Here is a 24,594-nt window from a genome sequence, read left to right as displayed (position 1 = left end):
TTCTCATCATGTGCTCCTAGACCTCTTTTGATGCACCCCATTATCCTATTTGCCTTGGCAGCAGCTCCCTGACACTGGTTGCTTCAGTTAACCTTACAGTTAACTAAAATCCCCAAGTCCTTTTCCATGCGAGTGTTCCCCAGTGGTTTCCCATTTAGTGTATTATGGTGACATGTAAGGTTCTGCACGCGGGCAGGGAAATACATTTATCAGTGCTAAACCTCATTTCCAACTTTTCTGTCCCCAACGTCTCCAGATCCTCTTGTAACCACCTTCTGTCCTCTTGTGTCAATTTCTTTACATAGTTTTGTGTCATCTGCAAATATTGATCGTTTACTGCACAATCCTTCTACTAGGTCATTAATAAATATATGAAAAAGATTATAAAATAAGAAATAACAATCAAAGAAAGGACAAACAATTCAGAGTGGTTTATTCATATTCAGTGTCCTAAGAGTTAACCTACGGTGTGCCTAAAACAGCACAATATCTTAGAAGGATAGATGAAGGCAGACTCACTTTCCGATGCAGAAATCACTAAATATAATATCCAGAATCTCCTCGGTGCTCACCCTTCCAGTGATCGCTCCAAGCTGTCTGTGGGCAATACGCAGCTCTTCGGCAGAAAGAACCAAGTCCAGCTGTCTGTGCCCACTGTACCGCCCTAGGGCATTGTGGCATGCTGTAAGATGATGTCTGTGGCGAGTCTGAGTAATTGTAGGGGCCCCCTGAAGAGGATCGCCACAACTAAAAAGAAATACATTTAAAAAAATGGGAGAAACTAAAGATTATTTCCGCTTAAGAGAAATCAACATCCCTTATTTATCATCAATAATCATTTATTGTTCAGCCATTTCTAATGTTGGATTTACTAATGAAGTTGAATGGCATATACAGTTGCATGCCTCCATCTATCATCCCCCTTATATCGCTCTGTTAGAGGAAATGCCACTTCAGCAGTGCCCTGGTTCTGGCATTAAAAACTAGAATGTCTTGCCTTTCATTATTTTTCCGTTTCATATATAGTGGCAACCAGAGGCGTAACTTCTGAGCCCCAATGCAGGACACCTAGAATGGTTTATTCATTGTACTGGGCTCCCTATATGGAGAAGAGAGGCCTTATGGGCCCCCGAAGGCTCCTGCGCCCGGGTGCAACCGCATCCCCTATAGTTATGTCAGTGCTGGGAACATATTCTTTAGTGCTGGACATAATGAAACTAATGTGATTGACAGTTTATGTAAAAACAAGATGAACACACATCGTAGTACTCTGTCCTTGACATCTGTAGGCAACGCTGCATCTTTGGAACATACAGTAGGCACCTTTGCTGTTTTGTATCATCAATAAGTACAGACGTAGCAAAGTTTAACTTGAGTGTGATAACTTTCTGTAACAAGTTATCTTAATCTATTAACCCCTCAGTGACGGCCAATATGCTTATTTTTTTTTCAGATCTCACGAATGGGCTTTTAACCTGAACATACATCTTTTTTAAAGGCGGTGGCTTGGCTGACTAACAGCCAGGAACAGAGAAACCTCGGAGCCTAGCAGTTTAACCCATTAAATGCCGGAGTCAATAGCAACTGCAGCATGTAAGCAGATGACAAGTTGGTGCCTGTGGGTATTGCCTACAACAATGCGATCGTAAGGTACCTATGGGCTTCCATAACAGCTGGAAGCCTGACAAAGGCCTCCATGTCTGCCACGTAACTCAGCCTATCGAAAAATTTGTAAAAGCCCTGCAATGCATATAATGATATGTACCTCAGAATGGAGCCAGAATGGCTTGAAAATCCCTGCCTCCAGAAAGCTAATGCTCCGATTCGCTAACTCGGGCGGCGTCAGCCAATGAAAGCTGGCGCTGCGTTAGCAAATCATAGCCATTCAATTGGCCAAGGCAGCGCCAGCTTTCATTGGCTGTTGCCACCTGATCTAGCCAGTCAGAGCAATAGCTTTCTGGAGGCGTGGCATTCAAGCCCCGCTTGCATAAAGCAATGCTCTGCCGTGCATGGGAGAGCGAGAGCCTGCACCAGCGCCGCCGGAGGGGAGAATTCATTTTTTTCCCTCCAAACTGTATTCTCGGCATATAAGACGAAAAGTCAGGGGTCGTTTTATATGCCAGAATATACGGGACTAAGGACATTTATGTGACACATCAACCTTGCAGGTTGGATAGGCAGGAGGCCCCTGCAACTGTGCCGCCATTTAAACTATGCGTGGATCAGCAACCCTCATTATATGACTAGAATGACTCTCTAGCTTGACTCATAACATAGAAATAAAATCCACCATTAAACCTGCATCTCACATTGCTTTCAGGCGGTCTCGGAGGACTCTCAAGAAGTTGCCGATTCCTTCTCCTGTGTGGCAAGATAGAAGGCATACTGGCGGCAGTCCGGATTCTTGGTATAGCTGCTTTATGCCAACAATACTCTCCTGGCTCAACAGGTCTACTTTGTTCAGTGCCACAACGACACTCCGGTGCCCATCTCCCTGCAAGCTGGAGAAGAGGTTCTGCAGGTGGGCAAGAGGTGCTTCCCGAGACAGTAAACCATCGCTGACATCTATTACTGCTACAATAACATCCGCTTCCCCAACCCTACAAAATAAAAGAATGCATTAATCCAGCTATACGTGTGGCTAATGATACTTCTATCTTACTTTTAGGGTGCCTACCCACTAGCGATATGTTTTCTTGTGATGTGAGAGCGATTGTTATGAAACCAATGATTTTCAATGGTTTCACACGCGTTTGCAATTTTTTTTTTTAAAGTCTCGCAGCACAGAGAAAAAAATCTGTGATATCCCTCATGGTTTTCAATGGGGCCAGCAGCAGCGCCAGCCCCGTTGAAAACATAGGTAGTGCATTGTGGACTTCTGCCACAGCTGTGACAGAGGATTCCTTCATCCCAGCGGTCCCTCTGCCATGCTCTGCCATGGCTGTCACAGTTGTGGCAAAAGTCCGCGATGCACTCCCTGTGTTTTCAATGGGGCTGACACTGCGTTTTCTCTGCAGGGCTCTTGATCTTGCATCGCTAGAAGAAAAAAAAATGCTAGTGGGTAGGCCCCCTTGGTTAAGCTTATTGTTTGGAGAAAACGGTTGCGTAGACCTGAGCATTATAAAATGGGGGGGACCACTGCAGGGTCGGTCCTGTTGCCAACATCCATTCTTCTTATCTTAAAGGGAGTAGGTCATCAGAAAATCACCTATTATATAAATCACATATTTAAGAATTTTGGGGGATTTTCTTTTTAAAACTTTCGGCCACAATCTGTATTTATTTTTAAATCCTAAAATCCTGCATTTTTCACATTGACCACAGAGCTTAATACTAGTCTGTCACCTCCACATCTGTAGAGAAAAATTTGCAGCGGTCATCTCACTAAAGGCGCTTTTACACGGGCCGACAGTCTTTTAAACGACTGAAGGAGTGTTGACGTCACCACTAAGATGGTCAGCGCTTGTGCAGAGTATTTCAACTGAAAGAGGTGTCACTGGCTTGTGGGCTTCTCGCTCAGCGCTTCCCCTTCTATGGGAAGTGCTGAGCATTTACACAGGACGACAAGCCAGCAAGCCAACGAGTTTTTAAAACACCTGCGAACAACAAGTGAGCAATTTTGTTTTTGCATCCACACTGAATAATTATCACTTAAATTCGTTAGTTTGTGATGTTGAGGCCCATTTACACGTATTGACTATCGCTCAAAATTAGTTCAGGAATAATTACACTGAGAGGTAAAAGCTATATATAGATAACACAGGATCCACCATTCACAGAACGTATAATGGCACACTTACACAGGATAACTGTCGTCTAAATGAGCTGGTGACGTTACTGCTAGTTACGTTTAGACAGGGAGACCATCGCTAACTTCACCACATTCTATGTGAAGCACTGAGTGGGGGAGTGTGCGCGATCTGCTCATCGTCCATTGTTTATGCTGCATATGGAGCTGGACGATGAGCTGATCGCTCAGTGTAAATAGCAGCCGTTCAGTACCGAACAGCCGCTATATTAAGTCAATGGAGAGGGGCAGGGGAGTGTGAGCAGAGAAATCTCCTGCAGCTGCCCCGCTGTGAGCCAGTGATACTAGTTCCCGTGCAGGTGCACAGCAGCTAGTATGTGCGGGTACGAGTGTCGGGCATAATTTGCCGGACACTCGTCTTGTCTAAATGAGCCTTTAAGGTGTGACTACCTACTCCCACTCCCTGCAAAATGACCTCTGCTCTGGTCACAGGGCTTGTCTATAGCAGTCTCCAATACAAAGTCAATGGATCCCCTACTGTCCATTGTGTGAATGGCATATAAGGCTGCCATATCTCTAAATGCTATTAAATGTAGCTCAGGAAAGATAGCCGCCCCCATAGTCATGTACAGACAACAGAATAAAAAACATTCTACACTCAGGAAATAAAAAACAGATTAGAAAAATGGAAAAAGGTTTCTTTATCTCTTTAATTAATACAATGCAATGTTGGTGATATAATCCCTTCAAGTCTCTTTAAGTAAGGTGACCAGACAACCCGATTTAGGCAGGACAGTCCTGCTTTGGGACCCTGTGTCCTACCTTTCACCGGGACCCTAGCAGGACAGGCATTTGTCCCGCTTTCTGGTGATGTCTGGTAACCATTAAATTGATTACTGACCGTGGTGCCGCGGCTCACCGGCCGGTAATCACTCTGCAGGCCGGATGCACACATTGCCAACAGTGTGTGCATCCACAATCCTCCTCCCCTCTTCTCTGGTTCCACAAGAGAGGAGAGAAGAGGGGGCACTACTGCGGGCACACACACACTTCCGGCAGCGGTGAGAGGAGCGTCGGCGCTGTGAAGACCAGGAGGAGGGCAAGTATATGGGTCACTGTACGGGTCACTATTATTGCTGGGCTGGGGAGCGATAATATAGGGGAATAGGGGAGCTATAATACTATCAGGTTACTGTGGGGGGGGAGTGGGAGGCGCTAATACTATGGGGCTACTGTGGGGGTCACTATTATTGTTGGGGCTAGTATAGGGGAGCACTAATACTATGGGGGGCACTATTATTGATGGGGCCAATAGAGAGGGCACTATTATTGATGGGGCCAATATAGAGGGCACTATTATTACTGAGGCCACTCTGCATGTGGCAGCATACCTCAGGCTGACTTAGGAGATGTTTACACGTGGTGGAAATGCTGCGGAATGTCCACAGCAAATTCTGCATCTAAAGAACAGTCAAAATCTGTACCAATGGTACCGCAGCTGATTTCATACTATTAGGTGCTCCCCTCACTTTCTCCGAAGGCTTCCTGCTGTCAGCGCTCCCCAGCTTCTGGTTCCCAGCGGCCTGGTCAGGTGAGGCCACTACAGGCCGCTGGGAACCAGAAGCCAGGAAGCGCCGACATAGGGAAGCCTTTTGGAGAAGGTGAGGGGTAGCGCCACATAGTATGAAATCAGCTATGGATATGCAGCTGATTTCCAGTCAAAATCCGCACCAATGGTATGCATTTTGACAGTTTTTCCAATGCAGAAATGCTGCAAAATTTGTAATTGGAACCAGCCCTGTACTTTTTAAAACTACAGCGGTTAAAAAAAACAAAACAAACAAACACACATATCATGATAAGCCCCCGCCCCTGACCACACCCCTTTGTCCTACTTTGGCCCTGGGAAAATCTGGTCGCCTTACTTTAAGTTACATTTGATTATAATCATGCAATACTTTTTGAGAAATGTGGCTTTTTCTACGATTGCTTTGTGCGATTAGTGTTATAGGCTAGTATTCTCCAAACACCTTGTGTGAACCCAGTTTGAGAGGCCTCAGAATCCATAACCTCAAATAACTACAATACAGGAGAAGGATTAGTGCTCACAATAACCTCTTATGACAAACTGCGACCCAATTTCAATAGAAGGTCGAGACGAGTATTTTCCCGAGTTAGAGATAAATATCAAGCCGGCAACATGTCTTCAACTTGTAACTCCAAAATAAATAGTCTAAAAACCACACAATAAAACTGCGTACAAAGGATGCATCTGTGCGGCTCTGCGCAGGATCAGTGTCTCTGCCAGGCAGTTAGCAGGAACCCATTTCTTGACAGTAAATTACTTTTTGGCAGAAAACGAAGGGTGAAGCACAGTTCGATCAAGTTGTTTGCGTTTGTGACGTTCATCCTCTGTTCTTATCAGGAAGTTTAAAATGGCTGTCAGAATAGCAGAAGGGCCAAAGTGAATGCAAATGATACACGTGCAGCGCATGAGAAGTGCAAAGGCGGCTTATAAACCTTTCATTCCAAATGCAACAAAAAATGTCATAAATAGAGTCTATTTGCGTACTGGACTAGATTTATGGGATTCTGCTTCTAACCTTGTATACAGAATCTCTGCAAAGCAAAGCCAGCAGGTTGCATTTTGTCAGTTGCCCAATAAAACGACATGTGTATAAGCCTGATTGGACGACTGCGGCTGATCAGGCGCCACTTTACTTTAGCCCACTTTCTTGTTTTGAATTTTTTTGTTTTTAACCATGTCCCTGATTGTTCAGTTCCATCTGGCATATTAATAGTCAAATCGTTACTATGTATGATCTGACATACAACTGATGGCCAAATTCTGATCGATCCTTACCTCATGTGAACGGTCAGCTTAGTTTATCTAGTTAAGGCCCTTTTACATGGAATAAGTTTTGTTTAAAAAAAAACAAAAAAAACGCGAAAATGAACGTTAACATTAGAGATGAACGAACGTGCTCGTTTAGAGCAAATACTCAAACGAGCATTGCTTTTTTCAAGTAACTGCCTATTCGAGCGAAAAGATTTGGGGGGCGCGGGGGTGCATGGGGGAGCTCTCTCTCTCCCGGCGCCCCCCGAATCTTTTTCGCCCAATTAGGCAATGAGTAATTTCTCTAAACAAGCAGGTTTGCTCATCTCTAGGTAACATTCATTCAGCCAGCAATCGAATGATAAATGGTTTGCTTTTCGTCAATAGTTGAGGTTATGCAGGCATAAAAATCATTGTTGGCTCGTTTGTTAATCCTTTGGTTTAAAAACCATTTGTTGATTTATGTAAACGGTGAATGTGAACGACTGAACGATTTCTTGTTTGAATGAGCCAACGGTGTATCTGCTGGTATAAACAGGCTGCTTAATCAAAATCAGACATCATTCCCTCGTTCAAACGAGAAATAGTACGTAGGCCCTCAGAGTGTTGTGTGTACATGTACATGCTGTGCTCTGCCAATACATCGAGATCCGTCAGCTTGGCTGAGATAACCACTTCTCTTTTGTTAAACCTCTGAGCAGTAATCCTTTGCAACTGACAGAGATGTGGTTGCCTGTCAGTATTCTTACTTGCGTAAATACACAGCATATTCTCACACGTAAAAAAAGAAAAAAAAAAAAACACACAACTCATAATTGCATTGATTTTGTGTGTAAATGTGTAGGTTTCCTGTGTATTTATACAAGGACATTGATTTCAATGAGCTTCTATGGTGAGTAACCCGCACCAAGATCAGACATCCTACTTATTTTTCACGCAGACGCATATTGCGTGAAAAAATACGCTCAAGTGAATGAACCCATTAAAATCAATGGGTTCTATTTGCTGTGTATTATGCACGCAAAAACCGCGCACGCAATACGCTGTGCAAATACACATGTGAATGAGCCCTAAGGCAACTAACAGGTTTACACCACACATTCCTTATAATGGGCTACACAAGGCTGTATCAGTGAGAAAGCTGCTAAAGCAGTAATACGAATATGTTGCTAAATGTATTTTTGTACTTGCACATCAATTAGATGAATTTGTATAAAGAATGAGCTTGTCTTTAAATCTAAACAGTTAGTCGCTGTTCCTTCGAATACTCCAATAGGTCCCTCGGGTCTGCATACATTGATTTGGAGTTTATATGCCGCCGGACTTGAACTAGGTCATTGTTTTAGACAAAAATGTATCTTCAATGATCTAATCACCTTGCCTTGGCTCGTCTTACACCTTCCTTCTCTATAGGATCCTCAGAGTCCCGCAGGCCTGCAGTATCACTTAGTATAACCGGGTACCCTCCAATATTCAGGGCTGCCTCAACCACGTCTCGAGTGGTGCCAGGGATGGCAGAAACTATGGCAGTTGGTTTCTGGCCTACAATAAAAATGTAAAAGTTTTCAATTAATTTGTGAAATAGTACCTTAGGGGTTTTCTTTGACCCCCAAACATTGGTTGCAGTGGGGTGTCACAACTTACAAAAACAAAATCCTCGACACTCACCTCCCGCTGTACACTGCTTTCTCCATGCTGCTGCCCTGGTCTGTTTACATTGGCTGCAGTGGTGATTTGGGTCCTTTACCCACGGGATTGCTGCAGCCAACAGGAGACTGGCAGGGAGGTCATTAGTGACATCCCATAAACCTGCCTCGGGGACTCTACATTAAAAACTCATGCGACAGGTTTACAGGATGTCACCAGGCTTTCTGGTTGGGTGATGTCACCAGTGCAATGCTGTGGTTGCGGACCACTGAAACGGTGGACCAGCGCCATGGTGAGACTACTACTTTTATATAATTTTGAGCACGGGGATGACGGGCAGAGAGGGACTGGTTAAAATAATTCACACTATCACTATTATATGGCTCCAGTCAACAACTACAAAATGCCAAACTGTAAAAGAAAAGTGTTTGAACTGAAATAATCCCCTGCCACATCCTGAAGTTTGTACTCCTATTTCCCATCACCCCTCTGACACCTGACCTCTTCACCTGTAAGAAATAGGAGGGGAGGCTAAACTTTTTAAGTTATTCTCAATAGTTCTGAAGGGGTCACATCCTTAAATGTAGAATACATACTTACACAATGGGACACACTTTAAGGGAAGGAAGCAGAACCTAGACTGGGAATGACGAGGCTTGTGACCGTTTAACCTTTCTTAAGGAAATTTACTGTCAACAAGCTTGGATGTCGTTTATCTTCTAATTACAAAATTCTCATAATATCAAAAGCAAATTGCCAAACAAAAAGCATTTCAACAAAACAGGGAAAGTTCGTTGGGGGCGGAAGTGGTGTCAGATTTTTTTGACATGGATTTAATCTCAGAAACTTCGGAAAGTGGGTTCCTGCCATAATTATGCAGCCGTAAACCCGCAGATCTGCAGGCAGATTTAGCACTTTCCAAAAGGCAAATCAGAGTGCGGATTTCCCGATTCAGATTCGACACAAATCCACATCGAGAAGGGATATGTCACTTTTTTTTCTCCCACACATGGATTTCAAACTCGTAAGAGGAGAAATCAGTGCTGTATAGATTATGGCACATATTTCCATTAAGAAGTGCTGCAAATTCCACAACAATTCTGTTGCCATAACAAGGGGGAATTTACTAGAAGTGTATGGCTTTTTTTCAAGAATACCATTAAGTACCGCTGCAGACAGGGCTTGATAGACAAAAAAAAAAATCTATGGCAGCCCTGGGAACCTTTACAAGGAGCCAGGCTGCCAAGACAAATAAATGGCACCTTGGCTTCTAAATGGTTAAAAAACGACTGCAGCATATGCAGTGGGCTTGGTACCTGAGGTCGCTCCACACAAATCCTGCTCACATCCAACGTACATGTATGTCAGATGTCACTAAGGGGTTAACACAGGCCTGCACAACATACGGCCTGTGGGACACATGCAGCCCAGCAGAACGTTTATGGTGGCCCGCAGAACGTGACATGACTAGGATTTCAAGAGGCTAGTCGCTAGCCTCTTGACATCAGTTATGTTAGAGTCCACGGCACAGCCACGTCACACTAGTCACTAGCAGTAAAGTCTGAACTTTACCGCTGCCAGCCAGTGTGGTATGATTGTGCACCTTCAGTAAATGTGGTCATGTGACCGTCCACGTGTTGCAAAATTTTGGCCCCCTAATCTACTGCCAAGTTGTGCAGGCCTGGGTTAACAGTTGAACAATGTCAGAGCAAGTAGTAACACATCCCTTTGAAACAAGCAATAGTAGCAGGCAGTTATCAATTTATATATACATTTCCAGGAGGAATATCAGCGGAACGGTACACTGCAGAATTCTAAGAAACAATGCTCCATTGTTATTATGGGGAATACTAAAAAAGTGGATTATACCCACCTGATAATCAGGTTTCCAGTAGTCTCCACGACAGCACCAACTGAGATTGCCTCCTCCTGGTAGGACAGGAACATACTGAGGTTAAAAGCTCCCCCCCTTCCCCACTTTCCTCAGTGGATTCTAACGAATTGCCGGGGCAGTAGCTAAACTTAAATTTCTTCCCCTAACCGGGGTTTTTTTTTGTTTTTTTTAAATTTATTATTTTACTTTTATAGGGGGGGGAAAGGTACGGGTGCTGTCGTGGAGACTACTGGAAACCTGATTATCAGGTGGGTATAATCCACTTTTTCCCCCAGTCGTCTCCACGACAGCACCAACTGAGACGTACCAACTAAAGTTTATTAGGGTGGGATCGCTGCCGAGGAGACTTTACGGCCAAAGGCCATGTCCTCGTCCTGCTGCACTTTTACCCTATAGTGTTTAGTGAACGTGTGGGGTTTTTTCCAGACTGCGGCCTTGCAAATTTGCTCGACCGAGGCTGAACTGTGTTCGGCCCATGAGGACGCTACTGCCCTTGTGGAATGGGCTTTAAGAGCTAACGGGATCTCCTTCCCGAGGGCCTTATAGGATTCTATGATGGCCAGACGGATCCACCTGGCTATGGACCTTTTTGCTGCTTTGCTACCCTTATTTCATGAACGGGTGGCGGATGGACAAGGCCTGTAGTTCGCTAACCCATCTTGCGGAGGTGATGGCTACTAGGAACATGGTCTTGATTGTAAGCATTCTTATAGGTAGCGCCTCGATAGGTTCGAATGGTACCGCTGTCATGGCCCCTAGAACCCAATTAAGGTTCCAGTCTGGGAACAGGTTTATGGGCCTAGGGCGTAGTCTAGCTGCTGCTGTTAGGAACCTGTGGACCCATCTGTCGTCTGCGAATTTTGTGTCGCAGATGGCGCTAAGGGCTGAAACTTGGACTTTTAGGGTGCTCGGGGAGAGGCCCATCTCTAAGCCCTCCTGCAGGAATTCTAAGATTAGCGGAGTGTCGGGGATAGAATCCCCGCGATCCCTTCCCTGTCTCCATGAGGAAAACCTTCTCCAGACCTTCTGGTAGATCAGGTGGGTCGTCTTTTTCCTACTGGACATTAGGGTTTCTACTACTTTCTCTGAGAATCCTTTCTTTCTTAGCGAGGATTCTTCAAGAGCCATGCCGTTAAATGGAGTTTGTCTAGGCCGGGGTGGTTCAGCGGCCCCTGCGATAGAAGATCTGTCCAGGTAGGGAAGGTGACTGGGTCCTGGACGCTCAGTGTTGTCAGAAGACCGAACCAGCTTCTTTTCGGCCAGAAGGGGGTCACCAGGATTAGCGTGCATCCCTGGGTTCTGAAGTGCTGTAAGACCCTGGGAATTAGTGGTATGGGAGGAAAGGCGTAAGCCAGTCCTTGACCCCAGTCCTGGCCTAGGGCGTCTACCGCTATCGGGCGATCTTCTGGCCGGAGGGAGAAAAAGTTGCCTACTTTTGTGTTCTCTCTGGTTGCGAAGAGGTCCAACTGTGGGGTCCCCCACCGGTTGGTTAGGATTCTGAATGCCTCTGGGGAGAGGGACCACTCTCCTGGGTCTATTTGCTTCCTGCTGCGGAAGTCTGCTTTTTCGTTTAGTGTCCCCTTCAAGTGGGTTGCCGTGATCGAGAGGATCCGGCCCTCCGCCCAGTGAAAGATTTTCTGTGCGATGCTTTGCAGTGGGGGAGATCTTGTGCCCCCTTGGTGTTGTATGTGAGCGACCGCGGTGACATTGTCTGACAGTATTTTTATGTGTTGGTTCTGTAGCGAGTTGCCCAACTGCTGTAGAACCTGCCAAACTGCCTGTAGTTCTCTGAAATTTGAGGACTGTTCTTTTATCCTCTGAGGCCAGGGACCCTGAAAGAATTGGTTCCCCACATGCGCTCCCCATCCACAAGTGCTTGCGTCTGTTGTGATGTGGATGGCTGGGTTTTGTAGCCAGTGAACCCCTCTCCGCAGGTTCTCTGGGGATGTCCACCAACGCAGGGATGTTTTTGCCCTGTTTGGGATGTACATCCTTGCCCCTAACGAGGACTGCCTTTTGTTCCATGAGGATAGGACTACGGCCTGCAGGGCTCTGGTGTGGGCCTGGGCCCATGCTACTCCTGGGATGCATGATGTCAAGCTCCCTAGGAGAGACATTGCCTCCCGAATTGTGCAGAATCGTCTTCGTAGGAAAGTTTTGACTATTCTGCAGATTTTTTGTATTCTCTCCTCGGGTAGGTAGGAGCATTGCGATTCTGAGTCGAGAGTTATTCCCAGAAACGTCTTCTGCTTGTCGGGATCTAGGCTGGATTTTTCCCAGTTTATAATCCATCCCAACGATTGGAGAAGTTCTAGTACTGTCTCCAGGTGTTTTGTTAGGAGTTTTTTGGACTCTGCTATTAATAGAACATCGTCCAGGTAGGGTACTACTAGAATCGATTTTTCTCTCAAGTGGGCGGCTACCTCCGCCATAATCTTGGTAAAGATTCTGGGGGCTGAGGATATCCCGAAGGGCAAGCATCTGAATTGGTGGTGCTCCATTCTTCTGCCCATGTCCACTGCGAACCGCAGGTATTTCTGAGAATCTTTGTGGATCGGGATGTGAAAATAAGCGTCCTTTAGGTCGATGGACGCCATGTAGGCTCCTCTGGGGATCAACTTTATTGTCGAGGAGATGGTTTCCATTTTGAATCTCCTGTATCGGACGCAGGTGTTCAGGCCTTTCAGATTTATTATCGTCCGGTGTTTCCCTCTGGGTTTTTTTACTAGAAAGAGCCTGGAATAATAGCCCTGGGTTTCCTCGTTTCGCGGTACGGGGGATATTGCGTTTAACCGTTGCAAGTCGCGCACGCTTTGCCTTAGTAAATGTAGCTGTTTTTTTGGGGCTCGCGTGGTAATAAATTTCCTTCTGGGGATGGACACTAGCTCTATCCGGTATCCGTGCTGTAGGATTTTTGGGATCCATGGGCTCCCGCAGATTGCGGCCCATTGATCCGCAAAGCTCCCCAGCCTTGCCCCTACGGGGATGGCGTCAGGGTCTCTGCTTCGGCTCCCCCTGGTGGGGGTTGAAGAGGATATTCCTTCCTCTGCCCCCCTTGGGGTAACTCCAGCGGCCTGTCTTGCCCTTGCCTCGGTAGGCCTCGGGCTGCTGCATTGGGGCCCGAGAAAAGGTCTTCGCTCTCTGTGGCTTTTCCTCAGGGAACCCTTTTTTCCTGACGGCCGCCTTTTCTAGAATTTTGTCTAGGTCCGGTCCGAATAGAAATTGGCCGTAGAATGGGAGGGCACACAATTTGTTTTTCGAGGCCAGGTCGCCTGACCATGATCTCAGCCATAACACCCTTCTGGCTGAGTTAGAGCGGGCTGTGGCCTTTGCTGAGAGCTTGACGGTCTCGGCCGCGGCGTCCGCTAGGAAGTTAGTTGCCATGCGCAAGATGGGAAGGGAGTTAAGGATCTGATCTCTTGGTGTTTTGTTGGTCAGGTGTAGTTCCAACTGCTCTAACCATACCCCCAGGGTCCGCGCCACGCAAGTGGCTGCGATCCCTGGCCTAAGGATGTTTGCCGCTGCCTCCCATGATTTCTTTAGGAGTCCCTCTGCCTTGCGATCCATGGGGTCTTTTAGCTGTGCGGCATCCTCAAAGGGAAGAGTCGTCCTCTTGGCTACCTTGGCCACCGGGACGTCTACTTTAGGTATTTCGTCCCAGCTTGCGCAAGCTTCCTCTTCCAAGGGGTATCTCCTTTTTACGCCTCGAGCGGAGAAGGAACCTGCGTCTGGTCTACTCCACTCTCTCTGAATTATTTTAGAGATGTTTTTGTGGACCGGGAAGGTATGTTTACGCCTCTCCCCAAGTCCACTGAATATTTCATCCTGTAGAGTCCGTGGCTCTCTGGGCTGTTCCATTTTTAATGTAGCCCTGACTGATTTAATTAATTCCGTCAACTCGTCTTGATGGAACAAATATTTCCTGTAGTCCTCCTCCTCTGAGGACTCCTCGGCCGCCTGTTCCTCTTGCTCTGATCCGATGGAATTCTCGGAATCAGAAGGCTCCTCGGGAACATACGCCTTTTTCTGGCGTTTTGCTGGCGGTGTCGGCAGTGACGTTAGAGCTGATCGCACCTCCTCCTTCACCAGCTTCCTAACGTCATCCAGGAATCCCCCCGATTCCTCTCTGACTAGCCTAGCCACGCATGCCTTGCATAGAGGCCTCTGATACGTGGCTGGCAGTCTCGTCCTGCATTCCACGCATTTTCGCAGTTTTGTTCTGGGGGGGATGTCTTTTTTATCCCCCTGACAAACAAAGCATTTTTGCGGGTAAACATGCAATTTTTCCATATACAACATACTGGATATTTGCATTGTATTTTTGCCGCACTGGCTACTTACGGCCGCTGAGGCTGAGGTTTCAGCTGTCTCTGGGGCTGGAGCACTCATCTTTATACCAGTGCTGCAGACACCCTGCGACCTGTAGTGCTGGTGTTCTGGCTTCTCTCAGGTTCCTATTTGAATTTTCGCGCTCCTGCGCTAAGCCCCGCCCCCTCCGCTCCTAATGCAGACGTGATGACGTCATCGCGCTGGACGTGAGATGCGGCGCCCCGCCCCCTGCCGTCAAAGGGCTTCCTGGAGCGCCGCGCTGTAATTTCTGCCGGAGGACGAGGGGGACTGAGGCTCCCGCTTTGAACCCCCCATGGGCCGCCGCGGGAGGAACCTGGCCCGGGGGTTACCACCCCATGTGGCGTCCCGGGAGTCGTCTGGCTGCGAAGGGATGACAGGGTGAGCCACTGCCTTCCGATCCGCCTGTATACTTTCGCTGGCTTCTCCACCAGCTCCTCTCAGCGATCCTGCCTCCTGGCAGGACAGGAAGACACTGAGGAAAGTGGGGAAGGGGGGGAGCTTTTAACCTCTCAGTATGTTCCTGTCCTACCAGGAGGAGGCAATCTCAGTTGGTGCTGTCGTGGAGACGACTGGGGGAAATGGACACTTCAGAAGAGCCGACACGTCCTCTCCAACACAGCTAAGCTTTTGCTGTATCCATTAAAGCCCAAGCATGAAGTCCGAATTGGAGGGCAAAGGAAAAAAGTTACATTATATACCAGAGAACTGTAAAAATGAAAATAAAATTAGGGCTAATTTTCATGGTAAATCCGCCCCTAGCCTACATAGGATTGTCTTGGTTTTCTTCTCTAAGTATACGTATTTTAGAACAGCTCAGTACTCACTTATTACATTGAGCAGACTGCTCTTTCCTGCATTGGTGGCTCCTGTCAGGACAACTTGTACCCCATCTCTCAGCCTCTCTCCTCGCCGGTTGTCCCCAAGATGCTCCTCCAGTTCTTTCTGGAGCTTTTCAACCACTTCATCAACTACCAGTTTCATAAAAGAAGTAAAACATTAACCACCTTGAGAGTATTATTGGGAAATTATACTGGGAGGTTTGTGCATGTTAGTCTACTTCGCCTCACATTTTCACTCTATGCAGTTGTAGTGGACAGTGAAAGCCGTGCCGGAGGATCGCAACCTCACCGAAGTGATGGGAGGTGTTTTTACATAAAAACACCTTGCACCTATCAGTACATCGAATGTGAACGAGCGCGATATCGGGCCAAACTTCACGGCCCGATATCGCGCTCGGCCTCAGCATTCAGGTTAAATTGCTGTGTTGGCACTTTACGATAACTAAGTGGGTTTTGGGTCGCAGTTTGGGCACTTGGTCTTTAAAAGGTTCTCCATCACTGGGATAGACCCATCTTGAGAATAGAGGTCCTGAAGGTCCCCACGTGGATAGAGAGGCAGTCGAGCATGTGCATGCTGTTACATTAATTTAAAATGGCAGAACTGGAGATTGCCAAGTGCTTAAACTTGAGAAGTTACATCACTGCCGCTGAAATTAACGGAGCGGAAGTGTACATGTGGAACACTGTTGTATTCATGGGAGGACTACAGGATCCCTGTTGTCAGGATCATGGGGATTACAGCAGTTGGACCCCATGGATCAGAAAGTTATTCCCTATCCTGTGATACCCCATAACCATTATCTTTAGTTGTGAAAGATCTTAATTTCAATGCATTTTACTCTAATTAGGCAAGCTGAAAATATTAATGTCACGGCTTGAATGCAGCTAAGGTGCTTTTGACAGTGAAGCTCTGGGCTAAACAAATTAGCCATTTGAAAGGACATTCTGATTGTTTGCAGCACTTTAAAGCATTATTGCTATTATGGACATCTAAAAAGATACATAATAAATTCCTGAAAAGCACAGGTCCCAGTTGCAGAACACTCATTAAACATGAGATTCCAGGCCAAAAGCTCCATTGCATTCAATGTAAAGGAGACTCAACTATCTTCATAACATCTCAATAGAGATGGCAAAGCAAAAGTGGCTGCTTTTAGGAATTTGGGGGGGGAGGGGGGGGGGGGTTCTAAAATCTGGTGCTTTTGCTCAGCCTTCCCACTGACGTTTATAGGAGTTATGGAAATTGACAAGCAAACAGCACATGGTCACCTCTCTATTGAATGCAACAGAGCATGCAACCAAAAATCCCTATTTGAGAGTCCTAGAGCTTGGATGCATTTACGGCATGCCTTGCTGGGAAACCAAAACCAGCATTTATTCAAGACTATATGGTACAAATTTCCAATTTACTCACTTTTGCAAGTGTACCATTTTCTCTATAAGGACTATGGCCATATGACACTGCTGTCAAATCTAAGCACGTTCCACTGATGTCATGGACACAGACGCCCTCTGAGGCTTTGTGGCTTAGTGTACAGGTACATGAGACTGTTCATGGGGCTGGAGAGGGTGATAAAGCAATAGAATGAAAGGGGAACCCGATTTGGTGAGCTGGAGACTTTGAAAGGACATGGTCTATCATGGAGGGAGAGCTCAGGAGGGGCTGCTCTGGCTTATTATCTGGTATCACTGCAATTCATAGCTTAACAGAGATTTCTGTGCTTCGGTTTGCTCTGCTAAGGAACCTGTAGTCCTTTACTGAATCTCTGGGTGGACTAAACTCCCAGCATGCCCTGACAAATGCAGATTTTCAGGGTATGCTGAGAGTTATAGACTTCAAATCTTGTGAACCCTTTGGGGACAGATGTAAGGGCGTGGCTTTATAGAAGAAAACTGCTAGGATACACACACTGCACCACATGTTTTGTAACTCTTTCCAGGCTTCAAAAGTTGGAACCCATAGCATGCATGTCCTTCACCTGGCTCCATAGAATCTACTGCACATTAGGATGGCATGGCAAAGTTTTATACAATAAAAAAAGTTCTTTAGTAACATTTGAAAAAAAATGTATCTATTAGAGATGAGCGAGCACGCTTGGTAAGGTCAGTTACTCAAGCAAGCATCGCTCTTCTCGAGCAACTGTCTTCTCGTCTGAGCGTGCTCGGGGGGCGGTGGGGAGTAGAGAGAGATCTCTCTCACTCTCCCCCCTGCCACCCACCCAGAGCACGCTCAGACAAGAAGGCAGTTACTCGAGAAGAGCGATGCTCGCTTGAGTAACTGACCTTACCGAGCAGGCTCGCTCAGCTCTAGTATCTATCTATCTCTCGATTATAAATAGAGTCAAAATAAGCAATCACATTATAAGAATAGTTTACAGGCTGCAGTCAATGGCAAACTGCATGGGACATTGTGAGCTGCTGCAGCCGGTCAACACTTTGTCACAAGGGAGACTGGAGCTGTGGGGTGCCAGGAGAGGACAGTATAGGATGCTTCATTATTTTTACATATGGGAAGTACAATTTTTAAAAAATATATATAACCATCCCTTTATATTGAGAACTCTGAAGTCTCTGCCTTTCTGGTCATTGTGAAATTTTCAGAAACATCACAAATCAGTGCGTAACAGTTGTGGAACATGGTGCGTCTACAACATTATCAGTTTATCTGAGTTCATTAGGTTGTCCTGTAGTAATATAAAGATGGCGAATGGAAACTCTTACCCGCTAGTAGAACACCTTCCTCTACATTATCATCTTCACTAAAATCTATGAAGGCCTCAATGTGAGCAAGAGCCTGTAAGAAACAGAAGTACACGAGGTTCAGTCCAGCAAATTTAATAGGTCATCCATGATCTGCTTATAAACAATAAGGAGCATACAGTAAGTAAACATACAGATATACATCATGTAAGCACACATTGAAACCATAGTCCCGTAAATATTATGGTGACAGTTTCGGATAGGTTGAGTACTTATCTAACCCTCATTAGTTGTCGGCTCCATCTCTGGTAGACTTGTCCAAGCTCACCAGACATCTGACGCAAGGCTTGTCTTCTCTGAGCCTCAGTCTCTGCATGAATAAGATCCCCAAGACCCTCAACCTCAGTCAGATCCAATTTTCCATTTTGAAAAGCTCTTTTAGTGAATTCACCTGGTTCTGCTGGACGTAGCATTTCTAGAGATCCTACAAAAAGAAAAAAAGAAAGTGTGAGGTTCCTTTCCATTTTTCTAACAAAGGCCGGTTTCACACAACAGGGTCGGATTCTGCAAATTGCTGCGGATCCTCTGTGCCGACGCTGATCGCGGATTCCGCATTAGGAATCCAGTTGTAGAAAAGCGGCCTAAGAAGTTAATGTATAAATAAATTAAGGTTATAGATATACTTTCAGCTACAATAATACACAAACTAACAAAAACAAGAAAGTAAAAATTGTTTTGAATCAAAACAAAAAATTATAGAAAAACTCGTTATTTACATGTTGCACATTGATGACATGCATGTTATATAACAGGGATGATAGGCGCTTGATTGCAATCAAACGCCCAACATTTTAAGCTAGTTTACATGACAGCTCATTAACATTTTTTTTTTACATGAAGAGGAGTTAGTTGTCACATGACTGCGTGATAAAAACAACAATATAGAAACAATACTGGAAAGACACAGGGCACAAAGCTTTCACTAGATAGTTAGAGAAGAAGGTTGAAAACATGTCTAACAAAACGATTTACATAAAAAAGTTTAAATACTTGTAAGACAAGACACTTTCCAGATCTTGTACCCTCTACATTTAGATTATTTGAGAAGGTGCCTGCAAGTGAGCGATTCCTTTACCTCTATACTCAAGCATTCATACCAGAGTATTCCAGTATATCAGTTGCATTAATCGATCCACAATACACCATTATATGACTAAAAGTTACAATATATAACTATCAATATGACACAATATTAGCCAGCATGACACTTCTTTACAACAGCAGAATGAACTGATGCCTCAGTGCATGTGGATGGCTTGTTCTTCACAGTTCTGCTTAGGAGGCCAAATCCCTTGGACATACCCAAAGCCTGAAGGACACCACTGACCACAGCTGGCCCGCCATGTACATGGTATTCACAACAGTCTTCTCCTGTGAAGCTATGTGGACCTGTAACAAAAATAATCAGTTGTTAGTCAATCAGAATCTTTCCTTCCATGTTATCATCCTACCTAATTATATCATTCTGAAAAAATAGTAAGAAGAATGACACTGCTGGCATGGATTGCATAGGTAAATGTCAGGTTATAAATATAAGGTAGTAGTCACATCGAGGCAGATGTATATAGTGTGGAAAAATACACCCCAGCATGCTTATTCAAGGCACCATTATTACTCATCGTGCCTGGTTCCATCCCCAAGTCTTAGTGAGTGGCCATCTGTGACTATTAGGCAACCAAGTACTTCCTCCATTGCAGCCCAGACTCCTGTCCCTTTTACTGCTCTTCTCCATCTGAATGGCACCGACAGGCAGCCAAGGCAAACAGCACCCAAAGTTAAAGGGGTTTTCCAGGGAGAATACTATTGATGGTGTATCCTCAGTATAGGTCATCAATAGTTGATCCGCTGTGGTCCGTCGCTCGGGACCGTGACCGATCAGCTGATTGTGCACCTGTTGAAAGCGTCGTAATTACACAGAGATGGGAGCGGAAGTGTCTCTTCCGACTTCTGAAGTGGACGTTGGTAGACGGGCCAATATGATTTGATCCAATTATATACCAAGAACCTTGCATTATTTAATGTTGTTAGAGTACTGATTATAGGTATGTATACCTCCAAAAGTAAATGTATTATGAGTGCTGTTGCGGTTTTTGGTTTCTGCTTCTATGTATGTTGCAGCCATGGTTTAACGTGCACCTATAGATTTCTATTGGTAAGTGCTGACCTTTTTTATCCTTTTTTCTACAAATATTGTGAAGTTTTGGCTGCCTCCACCTGGTCGTGCACACCTGTCGCCTATTTAACTTCTGTCCCTCCTATTGGACCATATAAATGGTATCCTCCCTTCCTTGGTTTTATTTGTAAGCTTAGTCCCAAGAGAGGAGCATTCTTATAGGTAGGTACCCATCTTTCCCAGGTTAAGATTAGACCACCTGGTATTAGTGTTAGGACCAATCTGAAAGCTTGGTCACCTGGATGTTGGTAGATGGGCCAATATGATTTGATTAACTTATATACTGAGAAGCTTGAATTATTTAATGTGGTTAGGGTATTTATTATGGGTATGTATACCTTTGACAGTAAATGTATTTTGAGTGCTGTTGCCGCTTTTCGGTATCTGCTTCTATCCTCAGGATAGGTAATCAATAGTTGATCGATTGGGGTCCATCGCTCAGGTCCCGGACCGATCAGCTGATTGTGCTCCCATTGAAAGCACCATAACTACATAGGGGTCGGAATGGAAGTGTCTGCTTCGACTTTTGAAGTGGCCGGAGCAGAGATTTCGGCTGCTTCCGCTCTGACCTGTGTAACTGCGGCACTGACAGTGGGTGCACAATCTGATCAGTCGGGTTCCCGAGCGACGGACCACAGCTGATCAATTATGGATGACCTGTCCTGAGGATAGGTCATCAATAGTATTCTATCTGAAAACCTCTAATGTGAGGCCTTGCAAGCAGGAGACCGCTTGGCCAGGTGTTGCCTGCTGGCCGAGGTTCATACTCTGTCCTTTCACTTGTTCCTTGTGGTATTGGTCCTGGCTTTTACTCCCGACTGACCCTGATCTCAGGCCTTATTTCTGTATATTGCTTTTGTCTCAGCCATGCAACTGGTTCGCTCTGACCTTGGCACTGCCGCTGACTATGCATCAGTCTCATCAGTTCTTGTAGGGACAACCCTTGGCTCTATTCCCGACTATGCCACTTCAAGGCTACTGCTACCAATCTGACTACTCTAGAGACTGTAACCTGGGCATCCTCCTGTTGTAAAGTCTAGCGGTTAAAAGTACAGACCCGGAGATTGCTTAAATGTCGCAATATAGTCTAGTCTGTGCCAAAAGGGTTATGGCTCAGAGCAAGGTTTCCGAACTGCAGTCCTCAAGGTGCCCCAACAGGTCATGTTTTCTGGATTTCTAGTGATGTAATTATTGTCAGTGCCTCAGTTGCTGCCACAGATGATCTTACTATAGGGGTGCCTTGAGGACAGAAGTTGGTAAACCCTGGCTTAGAGAATCCACAATTCCAATACATGACCATAACAGCCGTACACTTCAATTGCAAATCATGGTAGATGACTTTATGGTCAGTTTTACAGGTCAAGTGTATGAGGTCAGACAATAGGAAAAACAGAGCTTTTTCTCTGCCCACAGTATACAGGCGAATAAGTGACCTTGCTTTCTTATAAGACCTTGCACAGTGGATAATGTGTAGTACTGTAAGAAGCCTGAAGGTGTCATGGTTTCTCTTTGTATGGAATTAAAGTAAAAAGGTGTTAAGCCATAAATTAGTGGACTTCTACCCAAAAAATAAAAAAACAGTCATACTAGCTGCATATCCAAAGTACTTTATTAACCCATTAAGGACCAAGTATGGTAAATTTACAGAGCTTGGTACTAGGCTTTAATCTTGAGCGTTAGTAAAAAATATGGCGTGGGAATAAAGCCGCTGCTCCTGCAACGTAGCAGAAGCAGGTCAGGTCCTCGGCTCTTCAACCACTTCTACCTTCTCTTGCAGGCTACATAGCGCTCAATGAGTGCTATGTAGTGAAGAGAGAAACCAGAAGTGTTAATTCTGCTATTCGGACAGATGATCACAAGACTGCCAGGTGCTCCCTGTCAAAGTAGACCCAGATCAGCTCTGTTAGTGACTGATGTCACTACAGGTGGAGGTTTTTCCTGTAACTGTGGCTCCTATGGTTGCCTCAGCTACATTGGAAGAGTTGAAATGTAAAAAAAAAAAAAAAAAAAAAAAAAAGTTGGGAATGACCCCAGGAGGTCTGATATGACATCATGGGGGACATAGAGGTTAAAAAAACAAATTACAAAATAAGTAAAGAAAAAAAACACATCTCCCGTCACACTGGCTGTCAGTTTTGCACTAGACTATAAAAGTCTGATGACAAACTTTACTTAAAGGGGTTGTCCTGCGCCGAAACGTTTTTTTTTTTTTTTTCAACAGCCCCCCCCCCGTTCGGCGCGAGACAAACCCGATGCAGGGACTTTAAAAAAAAAAAAAAAAAAAAAACGCACAGCGCTTACCTGAATCCCCGCGCTCCGGTGACTTCTTACTTACCCGGTGAAGATGGCCGCCGGGATCTTCTCCCTCGGTGGACCGCAGGGCTTCTGTGCGGTCCATTGCCGATTCCAGCCTCCTGATTGGCTGGAATCGGCACGTGACGGGGCGGAGCTACACGGAGCCGCTCTCCGGCACGAGCGGCCCCATTGAGAAAAGAAGAAGACCGGACTGCGCAAGCGCGTCTAATCCGGCGATTAGACACTGAAAATTAGACAGCACCATGGAGACGAGGACGCTAGCAACGGAACAGGTAAGTGAATAATTTCTGATAACTTCTGTATGGCTCGTAATTAATGCACAATGTACATTACAAAGTGCATTAATATGGCCATACAGAAGTGTATAGACCCACTTGCTTTCGCGGGACAACCCCTTTAAAATATGACAATGTATGAAATCAGTACCATCAGTAGTTAGGAAGATAATAAAGTATCATCAACCAATATTGCAAAAATGCCTGCCGCAACATGCTGGTTAGGCTGCCAATATCTCTCTTATAGGATACCCAAACTTTTTTCATACACCAGTAGTACAAGACAATATGAGAAATTCTGTAATATATCCCATTAAAAAAAAAAAATGTTTCTTTTAACACTCATCAGCCACTTCTCTCCCTCCGGCTTCCTGCACTGATCACTCACTCTGCATGTTCTGATAAAATCTGTACACAGATAAATTACATTACAGCTGAGGCCCATAGAAGTCTGTGAGTCTCTCTCTGCCTCTCTCCTCTAGCAGCTCCCCACTTCCTTAGACTTCTGCAACTGTAACCAGATTTGTCTGTGTTCGAACCTCTGAGTATGCATGCTATCAGCACATGCAGAGTGAGAGATCAGTGCAGAAGTGGGGAGGTGAAGTGTCTCATAAGTGTTGCAAGAAGAATTTTTCTTTAATAAGATAGGTTACGTGTCTTATTCACCTGTACTACTCATTATGGAAAACTTTAAAAGTCTAGTTATTCTAAAATAAACAAATCTTTAGTTATTCTAATTTTGCAACCTTCTGAACCAGTTTTAAAACCAGTATAATTGCCAAGTATATGTAAAACATACATAACTTTAGAATGAGAGTAGGGAGCAGTCAGAATTCTAAAGCAGTTTCAAAGTGCGTTTCTGTTCCCGAACAGCCACATTTAAACCTATTGTTATACACTGAAATAATGTGCGTGGATCCGGACATCTTTGGTATGAACTGCTGACAACTGGTAAAGGAGCTATCAGATAAGTTCAGGTGTCCATGGTCCGTGTCCTTGACCAGCAAGGTTATCATTACCCAAGGGTTTTAATAGTTGCTCACTCCTTCATAAGTATCCACAGGGTAATCAGAAATGCCTAGAACACCTCATGAAAATGTTACAACATGAAAAAATGTCCACGTTATCATAAAATTCTTCCTCGCTGCAGAGGAAAGACACAGCTGCATATTTTCAGGACCCAGTAACATCTCAGCAACCAGATGGAGGACCCATAATTTCTACTGATGTCAATGAGCATCATATAATGCTTCTCCTCCCATAAACTGGTGCGTCAGGGCAATTCAATACCTCCTGCCAGACTTCCAGAGTTCACAGCTAATAGAGCTGGAGATCCCAACAACAAGTCACTTTGGTTTTAGCTTATCATGAGTTAGGGCTCATGTCCATGAGAGGCGGGTTTGAATTGCAGAATCCGCGTGGTGTACCCACACGGATTCTGCAATTCAAGCCGCCTATGGACAATCATGGGCGCCCACAGCTTAATTAAAGCATGCTTCTGGTCCGGAAAACAAGTTGCAGCATTCTCTATTCTGCAGCGGATCCCGCAGGGACGACTTCCATTGAAGTCAATGGTAGCCGTCCGATCTGCGGCACACCCGCAACTGCCACTGCAGGCGTGCCGCGGATCCCACGGGGAAGCAGGAAATTTACGGAAAAAAATAAAGCCTTCATTGCGCATGTGCGGAGGCGTAATGGCCAGTGGACCCGCCCACATGCCAGCACGTCCCCCCACATCTATGGAAAAGAAGACAGA

The 24,594-nt window shown here is 45.3% G+C and overlaps 1 protein-coding gene across 4 annotated transcripts in view; it reads right to left on the bottom strand.

Moving 5' to 3' along the window:
• Nucleotides 1-407: 407 nt before the first annotated feature.
• Nucleotides 408-24,594, bottom strand: part of GTPBP3 (GTP binding protein 3, mitochondrial) — a 39,709-nt gene continuing 15,522 nt past the window's right edge. For 3 of the 4 annotated variants that reach the window (XM_066604506.1, XM_066604508.1, XM_066604507.1), the window contains exons 4-10: nt 19,377-19,463; nt 18,296-18,498; nt 18,036-18,108; nt 15,300-15,443; nt 7,961-8,126; nt 2,310-2,600; nt 408-747 (exon numbers count right to left, since the gene is read on the bottom strand). In XM_066604506.1, coding sequence (XP_066460603.1) covers nt 516-747; nt 2,310-2,600; nt 7,961-8,126; nt 15,300-15,443; nt 18,036-18,108; nt 18,296-18,498; nt 19,377-19,463 — 1,196 coding nt within the window. In that variant the 3' untranslated portion in view covers nt 408-515. The remainder of the gene's footprint in view (nt 748-2,309; nt 2,601-7,960; nt 8,127-15,299; nt 15,444-18,035; nt 18,109-18,295; nt 18,499-19,376; nt 19,464-24,594) is intronic. The other variant, XM_066604509.1, reaches the window with a different exon arrangement.

This window comes from Eleutherodactylus coqui, chromosome 5, assembly GCF_035609145.1.
Source record: "Eleutherodactylus coqui strain aEleCoq1 chromosome 5, aEleCoq1.hap1, whole genome shotgun sequence".
Classification (NCBI taxonomy): domain Eukaryota; kingdom Metazoa; phylum Chordata; class Amphibia; order Anura; family Eleutherodactylidae; genus Eleutherodactylus; species Eleutherodactylus coqui.
Note: the sequence above shows the minus strand (reverse complement) of the source record. Positions and strands in the feature narration are given on the sequence as shown.